At 36.9% G+C, this 21,045-nt stretch overlaps 1 protein-coding gene across 2 annotated transcripts in view; it reads left to right on the top strand.

The window, feature by feature from the left end:
- ITPR2 (inositol 1,4,5-trisphosphate receptor type 2) overlaps positions 1–21,045 on the top strand; it is a 525,070-nt gene that overhangs the window by 316,919 nt on the left and 187,106 nt on the right. For both annotated transcript variants that reach the window (XM_079139251.1, XM_079139250.1), the window contains one exon: positions 502–610. In XM_079139251.1, coding sequence (XP_078995377.1) covers positions 502–610 — 109 coding nt within the window. The remainder of the gene's footprint in view (positions 1–501; positions 611–21,045) is intronic.

Below are 21,045 nucleotides of genomic sequence, written 5' to 3'. Positions count from 1 at the left end.
ATCAGAAACTGCCTGTTTCTACTAAACTTCAGGTTGAAAAAATAGTACATTATTATTAACGGACACTGAAAAGTAGCCTATTACACTAACATTACAATATTGTGTATTGCCGTTGCTACTATGCAGTTAATATAATACAGTACATATAAAATAATATGCATAATAAAATGTACTACATTTCCTCTTCTTTTTCTACACAACATAGAAGAGTTTGAGACTAGTTTGAGACTATTAGTGTTTCATTGTTTTTCAGAGTATTGTGTCCTACTAAAAGAATGCTACCTAAAGTTTGAGAAGCTGAGATACACTGCCTGTAAAACAAAAAGATGTTTCACAATACAAAATTTATAAGCTGAAGTATAAATTAAAGCTTTTGAAAGCATATATCTGGTTTATTTTATATTCTTAAATAATAGCATGATTTTTTTCTGTAGCATCTGATGTTCATATGTAGCTTGAAGAGAAATCACTTCTTTTTAAGGCTTACTATTTTGCTTTAAGGTTGATTAATCATACAAAGAAACTAATGGAGAAAGAAGAAAAACTGTGCATTAAAATTCTTCAGACATTACGAGAAATGCTAGAGAAGAAAGACAGCTTTGTGGAAGAGGTATTTTTTTTTATCACCTAATATTTATAAATGAAGTAAGAGTTTCATAGTATAATAATCTGTGGATTACAATAGGCTATTATATGGTCACTTGCGTTATATATTAATGGTGTAGGTACTAACATGAGTTAGATAATTTGATTTTATGTGGTATTCATCTCATGTCTTGTTTAGAGTTGAGAAATAACTAAAATTAGAGAGGCCTAAATGTTCTGTTTATTTGGTTTAGTGTATTCTGCCTTCATTATGTGTGTTTTGTTCTTTTAGTTTCAGTAGGCCAAAATGAGCTTTTTAAACAATGAGTTATGGCATTATTTAGATTTTGCATAAAGTTCTGATGTTTATTGAGACTGTCTATGCATTTTGGCACCTGTTGATTTTTTAAAATTATAATTATACATATTATTTTTGATAATTTTATGACAAATATTATAAAATAGTGCTTTTTAGTAAATGAAGTAGTTTACTTAACTATATTAAGTACTGCACAGATGATTCTCAGAGAAATAGCACCTTATAGATAATAATTATCAATTTATTATTAAAAATGACAGTTCAGGTGCTCATTAAGAGGTAGCTAGCAGCATGTTTAATACCCAAGGTGACAAAATATAAGCCTAGAGAAGTTTTTAAAGCTGATTTCTCAATACTTTTATTTAGATATCCAACTATTGTACTATGCTTCTTAATAACTTTTTGGTCTGTTTCTATAAGTACTAATCACCTGTATTTTAAAACTTCAAGGATTGTTTTTATGAATTCATGTACATGCTAATTCTGAAAAGATTATAGTGTTTTTAAAAAGTGTGTTTCTGTAGAAAAGAAATGCAGTGAAATCTTGGTTACTGAAAGGAGGAGTGTTGCTTCAAAATATTCCATTTGAATCCAATGTTTGCATCAGTAATTAAAATGCCTTCTGTTTCACAATAACAACTTCATCATTTAAACTATATCTAGGAAACAAATTATCAAAATAAAGCTAGTCAATGCAATTTTAGCAAATGTTTCTCTCATGCAGGACTCAAGAAAATTCTGACAAATTTGAGTGTATGTTTATATAAGTAGAGTTCCTTGGGGTTTTTGTTGTCTTTCTTTGATTCCTTGAGATATTGCTATAGATTATTTAATCTTTATGGAAGTGCTAGATCCTAGAGTAAAAAAATTAGTCCAAATGTAAGTGTTGGGAGATTTACAGTAATAGTATCTTATGTATCAGAAGAGAGACATGGCACGACTTCCAATTACATATATATTCATTCAGAATGAATCTCACCATCGTGTACATCTACAAGAAATTAATTTAAAAAATAACTATGGGTAAATGGCAGAAAGATCAATAGAGGGAAGAGAGTGGGTTTGGGGAGAGGGAGGAGAAAGGAGAGGTACTGAGGCCTGAGTTAGAACAAGATATAGTCCATGCTTTTATAATTATGTCAAAATGGATTCTACTGTCATGTAGAACTAATAAGAACCAATAAAAAAAAGAACATTATTGAGTTACTTTCCAGGAAAATAGGAAAGAAATCAAGTAAAACTTTAGTATGACTAGTTAAGAGTGCCTTAGTGTGTCTTCTAAACCACTCCAAAAAACTTGTCTCTTTTTTCCTTTCCATTCTCACTGCTATCAGGCTTTCCTTATCTTTTGGGAAAACGTCAGTGGCTCAGGTCCCTGAGACCTTGTTGAGGGAAGCTGGGTTTGCTGTGTTCGCAGCTCCAGGGGGCACTTTTTAGATCATCTGATGTGAATGGCACCCCAGACACAGTGCTCTGGGATAAGTTAAAATGAGGAGGGCTGATTGAGGGGTCATTTTTTCAATCATACAACATATACATTGTGAGCAGCTATTAAATGTCAGATATGATGCCTGGGCATTGGGAATACAGAGATGAATTATGCAGCTTGCCAAGGGCCACTAAGGGGTACAAGTCACATGTTAGTGGACTCCTATAAAGTCTAGGCAAGAGATCGTGAGATCCTTTCAGAAACTTCAGGAGTTCTATAGTGTTTTGATGTCCTAGGTCCTTCATTCATCATCTCTGCCCATGGCCTGCCTCCCTCTTCCCCCTATCCATCAATTCTCTAGAGGTCTGTGTTGCTTAATGTATCTGTAATGTACCTGACTGTTTGTGCCCTGGACTTTGCTACATCTGGAATCATAGATTGCTAAAAACTAAATGAGCCTCAGGGCTCCCTTTGTGATTTTTGTGGAGAAGCTAATGGGTAGCATGTACCAATTATTACAGCAGGCAGCAAATACTGTCTCAATAGAATTACCAAAATACTTCATGCCTCTTTTTTATGAAGGTTTAGGCTATATCTGGATATTTAGTCCAAGCTCTTTGTTTGATAAATGACATCACTGAGACCCAGAGAACTTATGTGACTTGTCTGAGGTTACACAGTGAAGGCCAGAAGCAAGGCTTAAATTGGAACTCCTTCCTCTCTGTCTGATCTTATTTCTTATAATCACAGTCAACTTTAAAAAATTTGTATTTTGATATTAAAAAAAGATTCATTCACTTTGTTCAAGACACAAATTTATAGATCCAGATATTTAGACATAGACAGGATATAAGATAGAATATTGCATTCAGAATAGGTCAAGTTTCTCAATTGTTTGAGATCTCTCAATAATTAAGGATACGGGAAAGGCAGTTATTTAACTAATAGAAAAAATCTGGGAAAGGACTTATAAGTATCCTATTTCTTATTTCTTAATTTCCGTGTCTACTAAGGATATAATAAGAAAAAAAAATGCAGATGAATGAATTCTAACTCTTAGACACCTTCTTGTTTCTAAGTTTGGAAGAAAAAGCATTTCTACTAGTGGAAGCAGAAGACATCCCTGCAATCCTCCCTGCTGGAAGTTATAAAGAAAAGAATATTAAATCTAGAACAGTTCAAATATCTGCACTGCAAAAGAGAGAGGCCTAGAGGATCTCTAGGTGTTGAGAGTTGGCCTTTCTTGAATGAAAGAAAGGGGCCACTCCCAGTGGCAGGGAGTGTCCTGGATATGTCTTGGTTTAAGAGCACTGGGTAGGACTCAGAAACTGGTCAAAGATATGACTACACAACACATGGTGGGCTCTAAGAAAAACCTGATTTGCAGTAGTGGGATAATAGGTGGCTATCTTTTCAACTTACTTGTTGACTTAAGACCACACAATTTTATTGTCTTACAGAGTTGGAGTCAAAGGTTAAAATCCAGATGTCAGCAGAGGTGTGTTCCCTCTGGAGATTCTAGAGGAGAGTTCATTTCCTAGACTTTTCCAGCCTTCTGCTTCCCTTGGCTCATGGGCCCTTCCTCCATCTTCAAAGCCAGCAGTGTAGCAGCTTCCAGTTTTCCTCCCTCTTGCTCTCTCCTCTGCCCCTCCACCAAATGTCACATCTTCTATTCTGGCACCATTGTCCCCCCCTTTATAAGACCTATGATTACACTGGAACCACATAAACAATCCAGTAAAATCTCCCCTTGTCAAGATCTTTAACTTAATCACACATGGAAGATCCCTTTGCCATGTAAAGTAACATTTGCAGGTTCTGGGACGAGGCAGGGGATCCTGAGGACATGGGCATCTTTGGGGAGGGCCGTGATTCAGCCCACCACAGTGATCCTCCTACTGACAATGAGAACTAACATCTAGAATGTAGATTCAGCGCTTACCTGTGGCTGATGAACATTACTATGTAGGGCAGTTTAAATGAATATGACAAAGTGTTTTGAATTGATACCCCTTTGATGCTTTCAAAATATTTAAAAATATTTTGCTACAGTTCATCAATTCTAGGCAGTACATAGAACAGGCATTGTTACCTCCACGTGGCAAATATGTATAGAGAGAAGCAGAGAGGTAAGCCGTGTTAATCACATAAGTTCCCAAATTCCCCGGTCCTCTAACACCTCATCAACTGAATTTCTACTGTTTGTGTATTGAAGCATTCCCAAAAGGTTTCTCAGAATTAAATCAGAACAGAAAACTCAAATCAGTGTTTTTTACATTAGCTCTCCTATTACATTTAAAACTTTACCTATTTAAATGTAAAATGTCCGTTGAAAATAAAATCTTTATTTTCTGGGTTCCTCTGGAGATACGGAGAGAAACAAACTCATTTTCTTTACCTTATAGATACACTCCAACATGCTTCTGACACCAAGTATGCATGGGGTTTTATCTACCCAGCAAGCAAGCGGTGCTGTAGTATTAATTAAACTAATTAAATTCTGATACCACCTACCTGGGGATAAGGTCAGATTCCAGAGGTGGAGGGCTCAGTCCCCAAGCTACTACTCCTTCAGATGCCACCTGCAAACCCCAAGTTGTTTTACCTGCTTCTGACCAACCAGATATAAAACAGAGTTTCCATTACTTTTTCCTTAGGTTAAATGAATTTGTTAGAGCCCCTCACAGAAGTGGGGAAGTGTTTGCATTTATTAGTTTATTGTAAAGGCTATTACAAGGGATACAGATGAACAGCCAGATGGAAGATGCACAGGGCCAGGCATGGGAGATGGGGTGCAGACCTCCTGTACTCTTTCTGAGCATTCCACCCTCCAGGAACCACCACGTGTTCAGCTATCTGGAAGCTCTCTGAACCTCTGACTCCTGTCATTTTGAGGTTCATTTCCTAGGCATGCATGATTATATCACTTGCCTTTGGTGACCCATGTAACCTTGAGTCCCTGGTCTTCCCTGGAGGCTGGATGTAAGGATGAAAGCCCTAACTTTCTAATCCTGCCTTGTTCTTTCCAGTGACCAGCCCCATTCTGAATCCTTTCAGCATACAAAAGAGCACTTTTCACTTTGGAGATCCCAAGGATTTTAGGAGTTGTATGCCAGGGCCAACCAGATATATAAAATTCAGATATACAGTTCCTAACAAAGAAGTAGGGTGTGTGTGTGCGTATGTGTGTGCATTCACACGTGTGCATGTATAATTGGTAAAAATTAAAAATTAGGGCAGCAATGCATGATGCTTCATGGTTGCTCTTTAAGGCAATTTCCAACAACCCTAGGATTCTAAGTTTTCTGGTTTGGTAATCTTTTGTGTGATATTTTAAGGAACTAGATTAAGGATATATAATAATACTACATTTTATGTGGTATTCAGTCAATTGCTTTTTGAAAGTTTACAATTTATAATACTTCTGAATTCTATTCCTAAATTAATTATGCTTAGGGATATTCTTTCTTTTTTCATGTTTTTTAGTTTTTGTCTGAAAAGCTGAAAGACGTGGGTGGACAACATCTTAAAGATTCTTGAAAGGATAATAAGTAAAGGAGCATTTAATTTCTTGTTACATGTGTCTACACATGAAATCATCTAGAGATCATGTAGTGACTTGTTGCAATACTAATTTTTATTGATGGATAAAAAGTGAAAGTCATGTATAGGAAGTCCTTAAAGGAAAAAATTAACTGAGTTTTAGGGAACCTCCCTCAAAGTATTGTGTGTGTGTGTGTGTGTGTGTGTGTGTGTGTGTGTAGATGCTTGTAATAGAAAAACAAAATTTTACAAAGGATATAAGTCTGACAACTTTGAAAGTGTAATGGATCCTTGGGGTTGTTCATATTTTAAAAGCTTTTTAATTTTTAAATTTTAATCGATACATTTAAGTTGCATGTATTGATAGGATACAAAAGATTTTTTAAAAAGATGACAGCAGACATATTTATTTGTACTTTAAAAGATAACATGTTGGAAATTTGGGGGAGGGAAAAAGAATGTATATTACAAAAAGCTTTAGGGGAGGATGATTTCTAATGTTCTATGTCTTAAAAGCCATTTTATTCCCTATTCCTTTTATTTCCACAACCTCTTTACCATAAGAAAGAAGTAGATGGTGGTGTATTTGTGCTGTTGAACCAAGCAGCTTAATTAGAATACTGTTCCTTTGTTTTATATATTTAAAGAAACTGTGGGCCTCCACCTGGGCAGAGGCTCGCTTTATACGTTACTGGGGAGAGACTTGTGTGGACTGGGTGGAGTGGGGCCGATGGCAGCAGCGGGGAGTAATGGCGGCTTATAGGATAGGTTTTATTTTAAGGATTTTTTTGGGTGGATCTGTGTCCTTCCTCTTCCACTGTTTACTATCCATTTTCATTATGATTTGTAGAACATTACAAATTAGTTCTCTGATAAAAAGGGAGAAATATGTATAAATCAAAAAGTATAGATGCCTGAAAGCTCTAATACTAAATATATAAAATTTATGACTTCTGTACTTTAGAATTGGAAAGATAATGAGTACTGAAAATATTCCATGATAACCTTTGAACTGGTAAGTGAAAGTCATTCTGTTTACATTGCAGTGAGAGAAATTGACCTACTTAGCATGCCAATCATGACCCTGTGATTATCTTCCTATGTATGTTACATGAATATACATGTACTCAACAGGACAATAAGGGTGTTTAGAAAAGTTCAACATTCTTAAAATGTTCAGATTTAAAATAGCATAGATCCTTGGAATATTATTACACAGAGACTCAGAAATCGCTTCTATTAATAGCTATGATTCTGTTTTTTTTTTTTTTTAATAGATTAAAGAAAATTTTGAGGAACCTGGAGATAGCTATGGTGTAGTTTTGAGCAATGGTTTTAAAAGATAATAACACATTAATTAAGAGTTCATAATACATCAGATACTATTTTCAATTCTTTATATGTTATCTTATTTAATCCTCATCCATAGGTCATAGGTAGTATTATTATCTCCCTTTTACTGAGGAGGAAACTGAGGTATAGAGAGATTAAGTTCGCACATCTGGTAGAGAGAAGAGAAGTGAGATTCCAATGTAAGCATTTCAGCTCTTAAGTTTACACTTAGCATATTAGATCCAAAGAAGTTTTAGGATTTATAATTCCAACTCTTCTATTTTCTTGGATTATATCTAAATAATTGAAAAGCTCTTTATTTTCATTTCTGATAGTTTTTCCCAAGTGTGTACTGGAACACATATTCAGTGAGCTGCTAAGGAAAAGCTTGACATTTTTAGTTCAAGTTGACTGAGAGCAATGTGATGCAGTAGCTGTGGGAATTTTTGAAGATTTACTTTTACAGACCTACAGATCTCCCGGCCTCTCCCTGTGCTCATGGTCGGAGTTTTTAGCAACCAGAATATTAGATCTAAAAGTTCTAAACAATACCTGGTAAGATGACTCTTGTAGACAGCCCCTTGTGGAAACTTGGCATTCAACAAACAGCATAACATCTAATTGAGAGCTGTGATCTTTTCAAATGCCCAGGTGGGGTAAGTGATATTTACACCTTGCACAATGATAGCAGACAGTGGCTTCTTGATTTGAAAGTTGCTATCTGGAGTGATATGGGATAAAGATCTTTGAGAAATGATGTCTTGAGTTGTTTTTAAGATCTCTTCCATTTTTTAATCTAAATTTACTGTCACCTGAGTTAAGAATAATTTATTCTTTTCCTCAGCAAGGAAAAAGAATCATTGTAACTAATCTTTTATTTCTGGTTTTGAGGAGCAACAAAAAGAATGTCAGAATTATATCAAGCAACTTAACTCTTATCCATCAAATGTGCATACCTGTCAGTCCCAGCAGTAATCACATCATTGCAAATTTATAAATTGTATCCAGCTCCTCTTGTAAAAATCTCCTCTTGTAAAAAAAAAAAAAAAGGATCATTCACCTTCTGTGCTTGTTTCTGGTTTCTCTTTCTAGAAGGTAAATAAACAAATTTGGATAGAAAGACTATATAGAATGCATTATAGTTGAAGAATTTGATAGTAACTTTCTTGTCAAGGGAAATAAATTTCAATTTTAGTATCAGCTGCATTTTGTGGTATAAAAGTAGGAAAGTTTAGCAGATTTTTGTAGTAGTCATTGAAACTATGCAAAACGTTACAAAACTCTTAATTATGCTTTGCCTTTACTTTCCCATTTCAAAATATGACACAATAACATCAATTGTCAATGGCTTTTGAGACATGCTATGATTCTAGAGGTCTATGCCCAAAAGTTTAGAATGAAAATATTTTCTGTACAGAAGGTGATCTCCATTCATCTCCTCTAGTAAGTAATGAAAGATACTTGGTAACTAATGATCATAGGTGAAGAATGTTATAGTGATTTAAAATGAAAAGATAAACAGATAATAAAGAACAAAGAAACCCATTAAGATTAATATATTATTAAATTGTCATGTTAACCATTTCTATCTAAATCTAAATCTAACTTAAACCTTTTTTCAGGAAACATTTCTCAATTATTCTATTTTACAATCACTTAAGTACTCATACAGTCCTATGTGTGTTATTTGTGTAGACCTTTAGAACATGCCTGATGAAGGTTTTCCTTTGTGTGTGTCCTGGTATTTTAAGTAAAAAACCCTTCAAGGATAAGTCTGCAGTTTAAGTAGGCAAAGAAATGCCCCCAAAGGCTTTGAATGTTGGTATTCTATGAGGTGCAGTTTTACATTTCTCTCTGGTTTCAGTTCACACTTCACAACATGTTGTGCTATTTGAAGCAGAGACTGTTGATCTTATTCACTGAAATATTTCCAGTGTTTAACACCATACCCTGTGCACAGCTATTGCTCAGCAAACATTTGTAGACTGAGACTGACTTTCGCAGTAGCTATAAATGTTTGTGTGCAAATGCAGTCCATTGATCTTCAGTAGTCCTAGTCAAGAAGCAGATTCTGCAAGCATCACTTCAAATTTCACTTTGCATAACTTTGTAACCCAGGAAAAGCAGGTTTCTTGATACTTTTGACCCTCCTGTAAAATTGGGCCAGTAGCAGAGAGCCACAGTAGAGAGGGCTGATGATGGAGACCCTCTTACAGAAAGTGCCATGCCTAATAGGCTGTTATTTTTGCTTGCTGTGTGCCTGGAAAGACAAAGGGAAAGATGTGAGGAATCCCCAGACACTGCATAGGAATGGTGGGAGTTCAGCCAGGAGGGCTGGAGCAAAGGAAGGATAGTGTGATCTGAAGACCAGCAAATAGGCTTCTGTTCCAGAAAGGGCTTCCTTCCCTGAGAAGGGACTTGGTAAGATCATGCAAGGAGACTTAGCCACAAAAGAAGCAGAAATACCAAGTAGGCTTTGAACCTATACAATCAGGGGAAAGATTCATAAAATCAGGAGAACGTGGGAGTAGTGGCAACTCTGGTGAACCACCAAGGTTTAGCCAACAGAACAGGGACACTCTTAGAGTAGCTAGCCCCAGAACCCACAAATTATTGATCTCACACAGCATCAGAATCTTCTGCCACAGGACAAAATTGGTGCTTGGAACTGCTCTGTACTTTTATCATTGTGAGGATGAGGAGACTTATAAGGGATACAGAGCAGATAGGGCCTGATACATTTCACTTTTCTTATCAGATTAATTTCTAGACCACTGTTAGAGCAGGTCCTCACATAAGAGATAAGCAACCTAGTATGAGTCCCTAAATCCACATTATTATGGTTTTTGTATTGTTATTGATCTGTTGTCGATTGTGCATAACTAGATAAATTCTTTGCAAGGTAACAAGGTGACCATGTCTCTTGGGTCTTCACAGTAACTCTGTGACACTGAGGTTACACAGTCCTAGTAAGAATCACATACTTGGTAACTGGCAGAGCATAAATGTGAAACAAGTTTTTCTTGTTCTACTGTCTATAATGCTTCTCCATGTGGTGGGGAATTAAATAATATTGCTGAAAACATAAATGATAATTTGAATATAATTTCAGTTTTTCAAGTTAATCCTTTAAACTTATTCGTTTTGTTGCCTCTAGAAACCTGAAATTTCAAGCAACTCTGAAAAAAACAAAGACAAAAACAAAACATAAAGGGGATATTCTTATCCCCTTTTCAGGTACCTGTCCTATAAATAATAGTAGCTGCTAAAACTTTTATGGTGTTTGCTGTGTAATTTTGTAATTCATGTAAACTTCATAACAATACACTGAGGAACTACAGCAGAGAAAGGTTAAGAAATTTCCCCAAGTTCACAAAGCAAGGAAATAGATAAAGCCAGGATGAAACCCCAGGCTCTCTGGCTGTCCATATTCCTTATCACTAAATGATATTGTCTTTCATTCTGTCTTTCATTAACTTATAAAGCAGTTGAAATGTCATGCATGGCTGCCAGAGGAAAACTGTTTTCCTGTTACAATAACACAAACCACCTTAAGACATATTTCTTCTTGTGTTTAATGATTTTGAACATCTATTTACTTATTTTTTCATAGCGGGCTCATTTCCTACATATTCCATCTGGTACTTGAAAATCTCAAACATTTTTGGGTAAATATTATTTGCTTAAAACAAAAGAACACACAACAATTTGAGTGATTGCAGGTTGCTCAGTGAAATTTTTGGGTTTATCTTTTCTCAGTTGTTTCTAGTTTTTGGCTGAGTCCATGGTAAAAGATAATTTAAATGAGAAAAAGTGAACAAGTAAAATCATATTTAATGCTTATAATTTAGAAGAGAGAGATGAATGATGTTGGAGATATTAACTCAGGTAATATGTACTTGTATAATTCTCATCCTGGGTATTGAGTTGATTTGATTTACTTTCACAATACCAGAGTAGAAAAATCAGGGAAGTGTATGCAGAAGGTAAGTGGTAACCAAGCAATAACCTCCCACTTGGGTGTATCTTCGAAAAGGATGTCTTTTTAGGCTTTTTGCAATCTACCACTGGGGTGCATGCAGCCATTTATTCATTAAACTAGTAGGTTATACCATATGTAGGATTGACTGACAGTCCTTCCTACCCTTTGTAGTTACAGACAAGATCCCTGCTACTACGCTGATTGCCTACCCTCTTGAAAGACTGTCATATCAATTCCACCACACTTTTAACTATTAGTGCCCAAAATGTAAATACCAAACCCTTCCTCTCATGCCCATGGCATGCCATGTTTCCTTGTCACTTCTCTCTTCTTAAGTTTCCCAAGCCATCCTTCTCCCTCTCTGGAATTCACACTCAGCAAACTCTGCTATGTCATTATCCCCTCTGGGTTTACATGAATCCTCGTTCTAAGGTCAGCTTCTTCTCAGCAGATTTGTTGGGAGTGTCTTTTCTCACTTACCCTCCATGTGAGGAGTTTTGTATCCTTGAAGCCTCCTGTAGTTATTTCAAGGCAGATTCCCCTACCTTCTTTTGAAATTCTTAGCTTCTTTCAGTTGAAGACCCTCTGACTCTGTCACCCTGGCACCTTCCAACATCCTATCACTTCCCTCATCCATCCAAGACTTTGGGACCTAGCATATGTTCTGTCTTGGCTCTCAGACCTGCCAACATCCAAGGCAATCCATGTGGGTTGAGTGGCCAGTACTCTGGCCTTTGGGTCCTTGACCTCTGCATCTGCACTGGCCTGCCTACCTCCATGGTCCACCACTCACTTCTTGGAAGTTTTCATCACCAAGAATGGCTTCTCCACAATTGCTGATTCAGGCATCCCAGTGTGCTGACCTTTACTCTTTTCCATTCCATTTGCTTCTGTAGCCACAACTACTATGACTGTCCTTTGACCTAATCACAACCACTGACCCTACTAATTTCCCAATTCTCCAAGCTTGCTCCCTTCCTCTGCTTATCAACTTTAGATTTCCTTAGTCACAAACTCAACCATTGAGCAGGACAGTGTACCAATGAACAGCTTGGAAGAGGGATGAAGTTGTTCTTCCTAAGAAAATTGGAATGTTGTTGCCAAAGGATGGGGAAAGGGATTCTAGGCAGGCCCAAACGACCAAAGACCACACCAGTGTCTTCTACAAAATCTTGACAGATTGAGCTTTTTAGATTAAGTTACTTGCCTAATTTTCTATTCATGTCCCACTTAAATGTATATGCCACCTCTTTGCAAATGAAGCCAGAAATCTTGGCTCGAAGTTCCCTTACAAAAAAGCTTCTTCTTCACTGTACACACAGGCACTCTGTGTTCTCAAGAAACTAAAATGACTGAGGATATCTTTTCTTAAGGCTGAGAAAGCATATGGTCGAAAGTATGCTACTTCTCAGAGTCTGCAGCCTTTCGACAAGACATCTGCTACAATATTTTTTGTTCTTGGATCATAGACTGTTGTTTGCCAATTGTTTTCATAAATATTCATCTTTGAGATCTTGACTGACACACAAGTTGTTCTTTTTGAATTCTTTCTTCTTTTCTTCTTTATGTGCTCCATCTTTAAATAATTGTGTTACAGTACAACAGAGTTTTCTTATGAAAAATTCCTGTTTTAAAAATGGGAGCTACATAATGCCTAATTTAAAAAACTTGGAAACCTTTTTTCCTTACATTTGAATTCCCCCCTTTTTAAATTTAGCTAAACTTGTTTCCACTGGAGTAATGCTTCTGCATTAATTTTGTGAAAGAAAGTCTTTCACTTTAGCCCTTAAAAATACCCCAGGATGACCCTTAAGCCCAACTTACCAAAGTACTTGACTGATTTGCCTCCAAGGTAGAAAACCATTCCTTCTCAGTTGGAAGCTATAGACTTTAAAACTGGTTCACCATTTTGAACTGCACTGCAGATAGCCACAATGTTCTGTCCTGGCATTTGATACATATTAATTTCGTATCCTATGTTTGTATGAGAAGATATTTGAAAAATATGTAATAGAAAATGCAGTCAGTAATCTTCCACCAGAGGGTGTTATTTAATGACTCAGTAAAGTTTTATTGGACTTCTGTGGGTTCTACTATAGTCTGACTAGCACATGAAGCCTTCAATGTGCTCCATGTAGATTTGGGGGACTTGTTTTTATTACATGTGGCAATTCATGGTTTATTTTACTGTTACCTATTGAGATGAGTGATTAAAAATATTTTAAATGGTTTAAATTATTGCTCAATTAACGAAGCAATTTTTAACTTCAAGAATGAAAAGTGCTTCACACAGATTCTTGATCTTGAGGCCCCTCATCAAATCATCAGCTCCTGTGAAGCCCGTTGATGCAGGGCAGCAAGTGAGCAAACCTGCAGGAAGACTGTTGGACTGCATTGCTGTTGCCTGTTTTCCTCTGTAGTAAACTACCTGTTCAATGTTTAACTTATTTTTTTTCTGACTTTTAAATCACATTGTAAGATCTTGAGAAAAACGTTCCTTTCTCCAGTTTTTATAAAAGATTTTTAAAAAATTTTCCTTCCTCTCTTTCTTTCTGGAGTCAGAATACTGTATTGTTAAAGGAGAGTCAATAAATTAGAAAATAGAGTAACTCATTGATTTTGATGAAATTGTCATTTCTTCAGCTCTATCTAGAATGACTTAAAATTTATATTTAGAATAGAAGAGACTTTTGTGCCTCCCAGTCTTTAAGGCTATGTCAGGGTTAAGAATGTATCTTGCAGTTGAGATCACGCAGTTTCTCTGAGGTCTCTTGTCAAGTGTCATGTTCTGGAAGTAGAATGAGATTCACATGTTTGCATACTGTCTTGCTGATTCTTGCCAGGGATACTTCTTGGAACATTCATACTGAATATTTCTGTAGTTCCTTTATTTTAGGGAGTAAAGAGAACATTATAAAACTGGGAAGTATTCCATGATTGGGACAGAAGTGGAGCAGTAGATGAAGGACTCACCCCAGGAAGGTTACTGATGAAGCAGCTAGTGATTCCACATCATTAGGAGGATGGGTGTGTTGAGCAGTGTCCCTGGGTCAGGGATTAGGCACCAGGGAGAGGATTATTTGGATAAAAGCCTTTTTGTGTGTGTGTGTGTGGTTTTGGTCAGATAACCAACACTCTTAGAAAAGCAATGAAACAATACCGTTTGTATTAATTTGCATGGATTGCCATACAAAATTCTACAGACAGGTGACTTAGACAACAGAAGTTTGTTTTCTCATGGTTCTAGAAGTCTTTTTGAGGGCCAGGAGGGAAGATCTGTTTCAGGCCTGTCTCCTTGGTTTGTAGAAGACCAACTTCTCCTTTGTCTTTATATAGTCTTCACTCTGTGTGTGCCTATATCCAAATTTCCTCTTCTTTTAGGGACACCATGAAATTGCTTGAGATCCCACCCTAATGACCTCATTTTAATTTAATTATCTTTTTAAAGAGCCTGTCTCCAAGTATGACTATATTCTGAATTACTGGGGGTTAGAACATCTACATCAAAATTTTTCCACATTTTTGACTGGCACATAATAGTTTGCATGTAATAGTAGGATTTGTTGTTACATATGTGTACTTGCACACAGTATTACCATACAATTTGGCCAGTATCATTTCCAGTACTTCTCCCTTTCCTCTCCTCCTCCTCCCCCTGGTCCTTTTCCTCTGCTTGACCAATATCCCTTTGATTTTTCATGAGATTCCCACCCTCTCCTTTCTTTTCCTTTTTTCTCACTAACTTCCATGTATAAGAAAAAAAAATGACACCTGACCTTCTGAGTTTTACTTATTTTGCTTAACATATTCCCAAGTTCCATCCAGTTTCCTGCAGATGCCATAATTTTATTTTTCTTTATGGCATGAATAAAACTCCCTTGTGTATTTATACCACATTTTCTTTATTCATTCATCTATTGATGGACACCTAGGCTGGTTCCATGGTTTGGCTAATGTGAATTGTGCTGCTGTAAACATGAGTATGTATATATGCTATAGTATGCTGACTGTAATTCTTTAGGATAAATACCCAGGAGAGGTACAGATGAATTTTTGAGTAGGTCCAATTCAGTCCTAATACCAGCTCAGTCTTTAATCTACTCATAGATGAAACATGTGCAAATATTTTCTGTGTTTGCTTTTGTGCTCATTTTGTTGAGGGCAGCCAAACTGTACTGAGCAGATTGTTGGCATTTCCAAGTTATTTCTAAACATTATTATTTAAATTGTTCCAAACCAACACAAGGAACATAAAAAGGGATTTTACTTTCCTCTTGTTTTATATCTTAATGTTCAAAGAAAACAATTGTTTGGCATAACATCTCTAATAACATGGAGAATTACATATATAGATATTTGAGCATAAAGCTGAAATATTAAATAGAGCTGAGTGGTTCTGAAAAAGCCAAGTGGGAGAATTTGAAAATTGGACAGAATCATGTTTGTCATAGTTTTTAGTCTTGGATCATCTCTAAAAAGGATAGCATTTTTTGACAATTTCAGCATTTTCATGAAGAATTGTAAATTTCACGTGATCTTCAGAGTTTCCTATTAGCTACAGATTAAATTAAACTTCTAGAATATCATTTCATCATTCTGGCCCTCTTAAAGCAAAGCCTATGCTTAAAATCCTTCTTTGAAGACTGGGAATAGAGCTCAGTTGTAGAGCACTTGCCTAGCATGCATGAGGCCTTGGTTCCATCCCCAACACCACATGCATGCACACAAAGGAAGAATGGGAAAGAAAGAAGGAAAAAAAGAAAGAAAAACATGCTTTGTGGGGAAGGATTTAACACTGTTTATAAGTTCTCATAAACCATACATGCGCAGTTTTAATATTTATTTTGGTAAGTGATCAGTCGTTAAAATGCTGGTAGTTATTCCTAATACCCACATAAAATGAATTTTTAAAACAGCACCAATAAGGAAACTAATTTTAGCCCATGATACAGTCAAATCTCCATAACTTATTCCTTGTGCCTGTATGTGAGAGAGAATAACCAAACAATAAATTCTCATTATTTTAAGCAAGGAGCTGACTCACATTACAGTATTACTTTAACAAATACCCTGGTTTATGGGATATTTTCTGATATTTTAAGGCTGCATTGTTGTATTATCTGAGGTTTAAAGATTTTCTGCCTCTAGTATATTTTAAACCAATAAGAGGAGAAAAAGCAATATCAGAAAAATTACACATACAGAATAATTCCTCCTACCCTGAAACAAGTGACTCTTTTTATAATTAAATTAAGATTGTTGGCCATTTGTGTTTTGATGCTGGGATAGTCTTTCCTGTACAGTTTTGAGGGATGGGGTACTTCACTAAGCACACAGGAAAAGGGAATTTCCTGGCATCCTTCAGATATGCACTCACAGGTATGTGTAAATGCAGTGAATATGAAGCACAGCACGGCAGCAGAAAGGCACAGGCGTATGTGAGGAAATATCTCCTATTACAAAGCAAGGCTGAGGCAGGTCACTCTGAAGTGAGAGACAGTCTGACCTGCATAGGAGTAGCATCTCCAGGGCATGACCGTAAATCCTGCACAAAGCTAAGAAGAAGCCAGGTGTGTGGCACATGCCTGTAATCCCAGCAGCTTAGGAGACTGGGGCAGGAGGATCATGAGTGCAAAGCCAGCCTCAGCAACGTAGCAAGGCCCTAAGCAACTCAGTGAGACCCTGTTTTTAAATAAAATATAAAAAAGGACTAGGGATGTGGCTCAGTGGTTTAGTGCTCCTTCTTTCAATCCCTGGTACCAAACATAACAAACAAAGCTAAGAGGAGTGAAAAAACCCAGGAGCACTTTTTAAAAAAGCCAAATTTTATACCTGTCTACTGCTGAAGTGTTTTCAATTTAGTGTTGTTCTGGTTTAGTTAGTACACATGTCCAGGGTATGTGGTAAATGAATGGCTTGGAATGAATTTCAGACTCTAATGTGAAAATCTGTTGTCTGATAACATTGTTCACTGCTATTGTTTTCAGTGCATTTATTGAGATGGATTATGTTCCTAACACTATAGGGTTGTGCTTGTTTGTACTTCGTGTTGCCTCAGATAGTTCAGTGGGCAGACTATGATGAGTGCATTAGGAAAATCCAACAAATATTTTGGTGATCCAGAAGAATCAGACTCAGAAATGAACTTCTGTGATTCTCAGATATCTGTCTTTTATCTTACTCTGTAGAGTATTTAAGATAAAAATAATTTACCGTAACTGATTTAATTGAGAAATACCCTTAATGTTCAGTGACTCTCCAAACCTAAAAATGTTGATAGTTCAACATTAAAGTGGGTCTAAATTGAATCATAAAAGGCTTAACTCTTGAAAGATTTATTTTTGGCTTTTATGTATCATATGTTATTTGGCTGAGTATAATTTTTTATGATTTAATATTTATAAATTAGCATATATAGAGAGAACCAAAAGTAAGTAAATGAAATAGCTTTAGAAAGAAGCCTTTCCTTTTTCTCTGAGCTTATTGCTACAACATATCTGAAAAAGCTGTATAAATGTGGGTTTTTTTACCCAGAACCATGTCCATATCATTTAGAACCCAACTCTTAGGGGTTGATACTGACCACCATGAACCCTGAGCCAGGCACAGCTCCTGAAGCTGGAAGTAGGAAGGAGAGGTTTGAGTGTAAAAATTATGACTGTGTTGATTCCAGGTCTTTGTAGCCTCTGTTGGGACAAAGACAAAATGGTCTTCCTCCCGCATTTACTTCTGACCCATTAAGAAAGAAAATATCTCCAGGATGAATATGAAAAAAATGATCTTCAATGAAAAATATCATCAGTGGATTATTACTATTGGCAACACAAATAATGATGTATTCCAAATATTGGAATTACTGGACACACGAGAATGGCCCAATAATTTCAAGTATTCTATGGCCTCTGAGTCTGTCTTTGAGGACTTCCGATATACCAAATTCCAGAATTAGGGGTTGAGAAGTTAGTTGGTCTTCTGACCCCATATGTATAAGAAAAGAAATGATTATTTCTAGTTTTACTAACTGCATATGACTCAACATAAATTTAGTCAATCCGACTCTACAAACCTAAGATGATCTTTAAAATAACTTTGGTGGCTGAGGATATAGCTTAGTGGTAGAGCACTAGTCTATCCTGTGTGAGGCACTGGGTTTAATATCCAGCACTGGGGGCAAGGTGAGGGGGAAGGCAGCTTTGGACATTTGTAGGGATTGTTGGTTAGGGACTTTGGAGTTTTGCTATGTCACTTATTAGCTGTGGGTCCTAGTCTCCTTGGTTCCCACCTATGTCATCTGTCAAGTTAAATTAAAAGCCAAACTTGAGCTGAGTGATCTTTTGAAGTCTCTTGTAACATATTTCTCTGATTCATTTCTCCTTTTTGGGTTTATACTGTTAATGTGATATAAAGCATATAAATTTCTTTTTAGAAATAGTAGAGGGTATATTTAGGCTGCTCCACCAGACTTTAATGCAAAAAAAATATTAATGCTTATCATGTGCTAGGAACTATACTACCTCTCAAAGATATGGTAGAGAAATAAAACAATGGAATGAAAGGATAAAGGCCACTCTGGTGTGCAGCTTTCATTCCGATGGCAGTGTGATTTGTAGGATCTTGTTTTTTAATCCCGAATTAATTTGCTGCCTCTGTCAGGGCGATAGCAGGGCAAGAAGAATGAAGAGTGGTAAGATTCGTGTTCTGTGTGGGGTGTTAAGAGAATGCCTCTCTGATGGGGTGATATTGACAGAGACCTGAGGAAAGTTTCCTAATTCAGGATCCTACACTAGGAACAGTTCCTGAAGTTGGACATGGAAAGTGGAAGTCCCTGTGTGGAGACTGAGGAAATACAGCATACAGATATCCTGGGTAGAGGACAGAGCATATGCAAAAGACCTCAGTTAGGAGCTCCTGTTCCATATTTGAGAAATAGCAAGGAAACCAGCATGGCTGTAGAAGAATTAGTGACAGACAGTATTAGCCACAAGATCAGAGAGGTGAGTCAAGGTCTGGAGAAGGCAGCGCCTTTGAAGTATGTGGAAAGGACTTTGATCCCATCCCTACTCCCCAAGTTAGAAAGGAAGTCATCAAAAGCTTCATGTAAGGAAGTAAGTCAAATCTGATCTATGATTTACAAGGGCCACTGTGTCAGCTGTAGAGAGTACACCTAGAAGAACAAGAGTGACAGCAGGGAGAATTTTTAAGAGGTTGTTGCACTGCTCTAGGTGAGAAATGAAGGTGATCTGGACCAGGGTGATAGCAGTAGAGATGAGAAGTCACAAGATTTTGAATAGATCGTGAAGTTGGAGTGGACAGATTTTACTGATGGGATATAAGAGAAGGAGGAGTCAAAAATGACTACAAGATTATAACTTGAGTAATGGGATGATTGGAGGTGCCATTTATTGTGAAGTGAAATATGACAGGAGGAATTTTATCCACTTTTGTGTCCCAGTGCTCAGCAGAGCAAATAGGTACAGTACAGAACTGACCTAGTTAGGCATGAAATTATTCCTACTCCTACCAGGTTTCTGCAAACAAATAGAGAAAGCTAGGGTGATGAAGTTTAGCCAAGAAATAACACCCCCTTGGCATGATATGTTGAGCATCCAAATGACTGCAGCATCAAAAGGGAAAATGCAGTTTTAATTTGGAGGGAGATTGAATCTCATGAGTGAACAATAGAAAGACCTTAAAGCTTTATTCTTCTATGATTGATAGAGTGATTTTGAGCAGGTTTTCGGTGGCCTCTGAAGAAATGTTTTTTCAACCCAACTTCTGCCTTCAGGTTTTGAAGTGGATGAGCATTGTTATAATAATTGACTAAGGAAGAGGATATCCTAACACAAAAGGTTGAACTCTTATTTTCCTGGGATAGATGCAGTATTAAAACGTGCAAGTGTGTTGAATCTTATATTTAGTCTATGGCCCCAAACAAGAATTGAACACCGTTATGGTTCTATTTCAAACTCTTCCGTAGTGCTAGGACTTGAGAGAGCCCTTTCAATAATACCCCTCTCCCAGGATTTGGAACCATGGGCAGATATTGGAGTCATTTAGGTTAATACCAAAATATTACTTTCATAACTGAAACATCCAGCTGGAAACATGCCTCTGGATCTGTGGGTATTTGCCAATAGTATTTCCCCCCACCTGCTAACAGCCCCAGAGTCCTGGAGGAGTAAGCCTCTTGAGCATGGCAAAGAGAGGTCCAGAATTCAGCTGTCCTGTGGTCAGGCAGAACCCAGGATAGACTTGGCTAAGCATCTTGCCGATTAGATAAGGCCCTTGCTCTTTGCCAGGATGGAGCCAGTGAGTGGGCAGAGAGAGGTCAGGTGTGTCACTAAAGGAGGGTCCTATACCTGGGACACATGAGGCCCAGAAAGACACTTCCCCACTGACCTTTCTCCATTGGGATGTTTTCTCATTATTAATAAGCTCTCTTTTGCCTTTTTCCAAGCCAAGTTCACTTTCTCTGAGAAATACTGTGTATGTGTATCCCTGGCTTTGTCATGTAGGAATGGTGGATCTTGTCTCCTCACAGAGACAGACCTGATTAGTAGCAAGCCACCAGTATTGGCCTCTCCCTGCATGCTTCTGCTACACTGCATGACTCCTAGCTTCACTGCTGCTAAATCCTTTCCTTTTTTTTTTTTTGTGACATTGAGATCCACTGGCATAAGTAACTTTCAGTTAAGAAAATTTCTATAAAAGGAATATTTGGAATTGATTATTCTAATAGGTCTACTAGTTTATCTAAATTGAAAGATTTATTGATTTCTGTTTCCCAACATGCCAAATGCTTCACTATCCCAGAATTATTTTCATTGGTAGTATCATGTTATTTAACAGAATTTT

Source organism: Sciurus vulgaris (genome assembly GCF_902686455.1).
Source record: "Sciurus vulgaris genome assembly, chromosome: 5".
Lineage (NCBI taxonomy): Eukaryota > Metazoa > Chordata > Mammalia > Rodentia > Sciuridae > Sciurus > Sciurus vulgaris.
The sequence above is the reverse complement of the archived record's forward strand: the minus strand, read 5'-3'. Positions and strand labels throughout refer to the sequence as shown.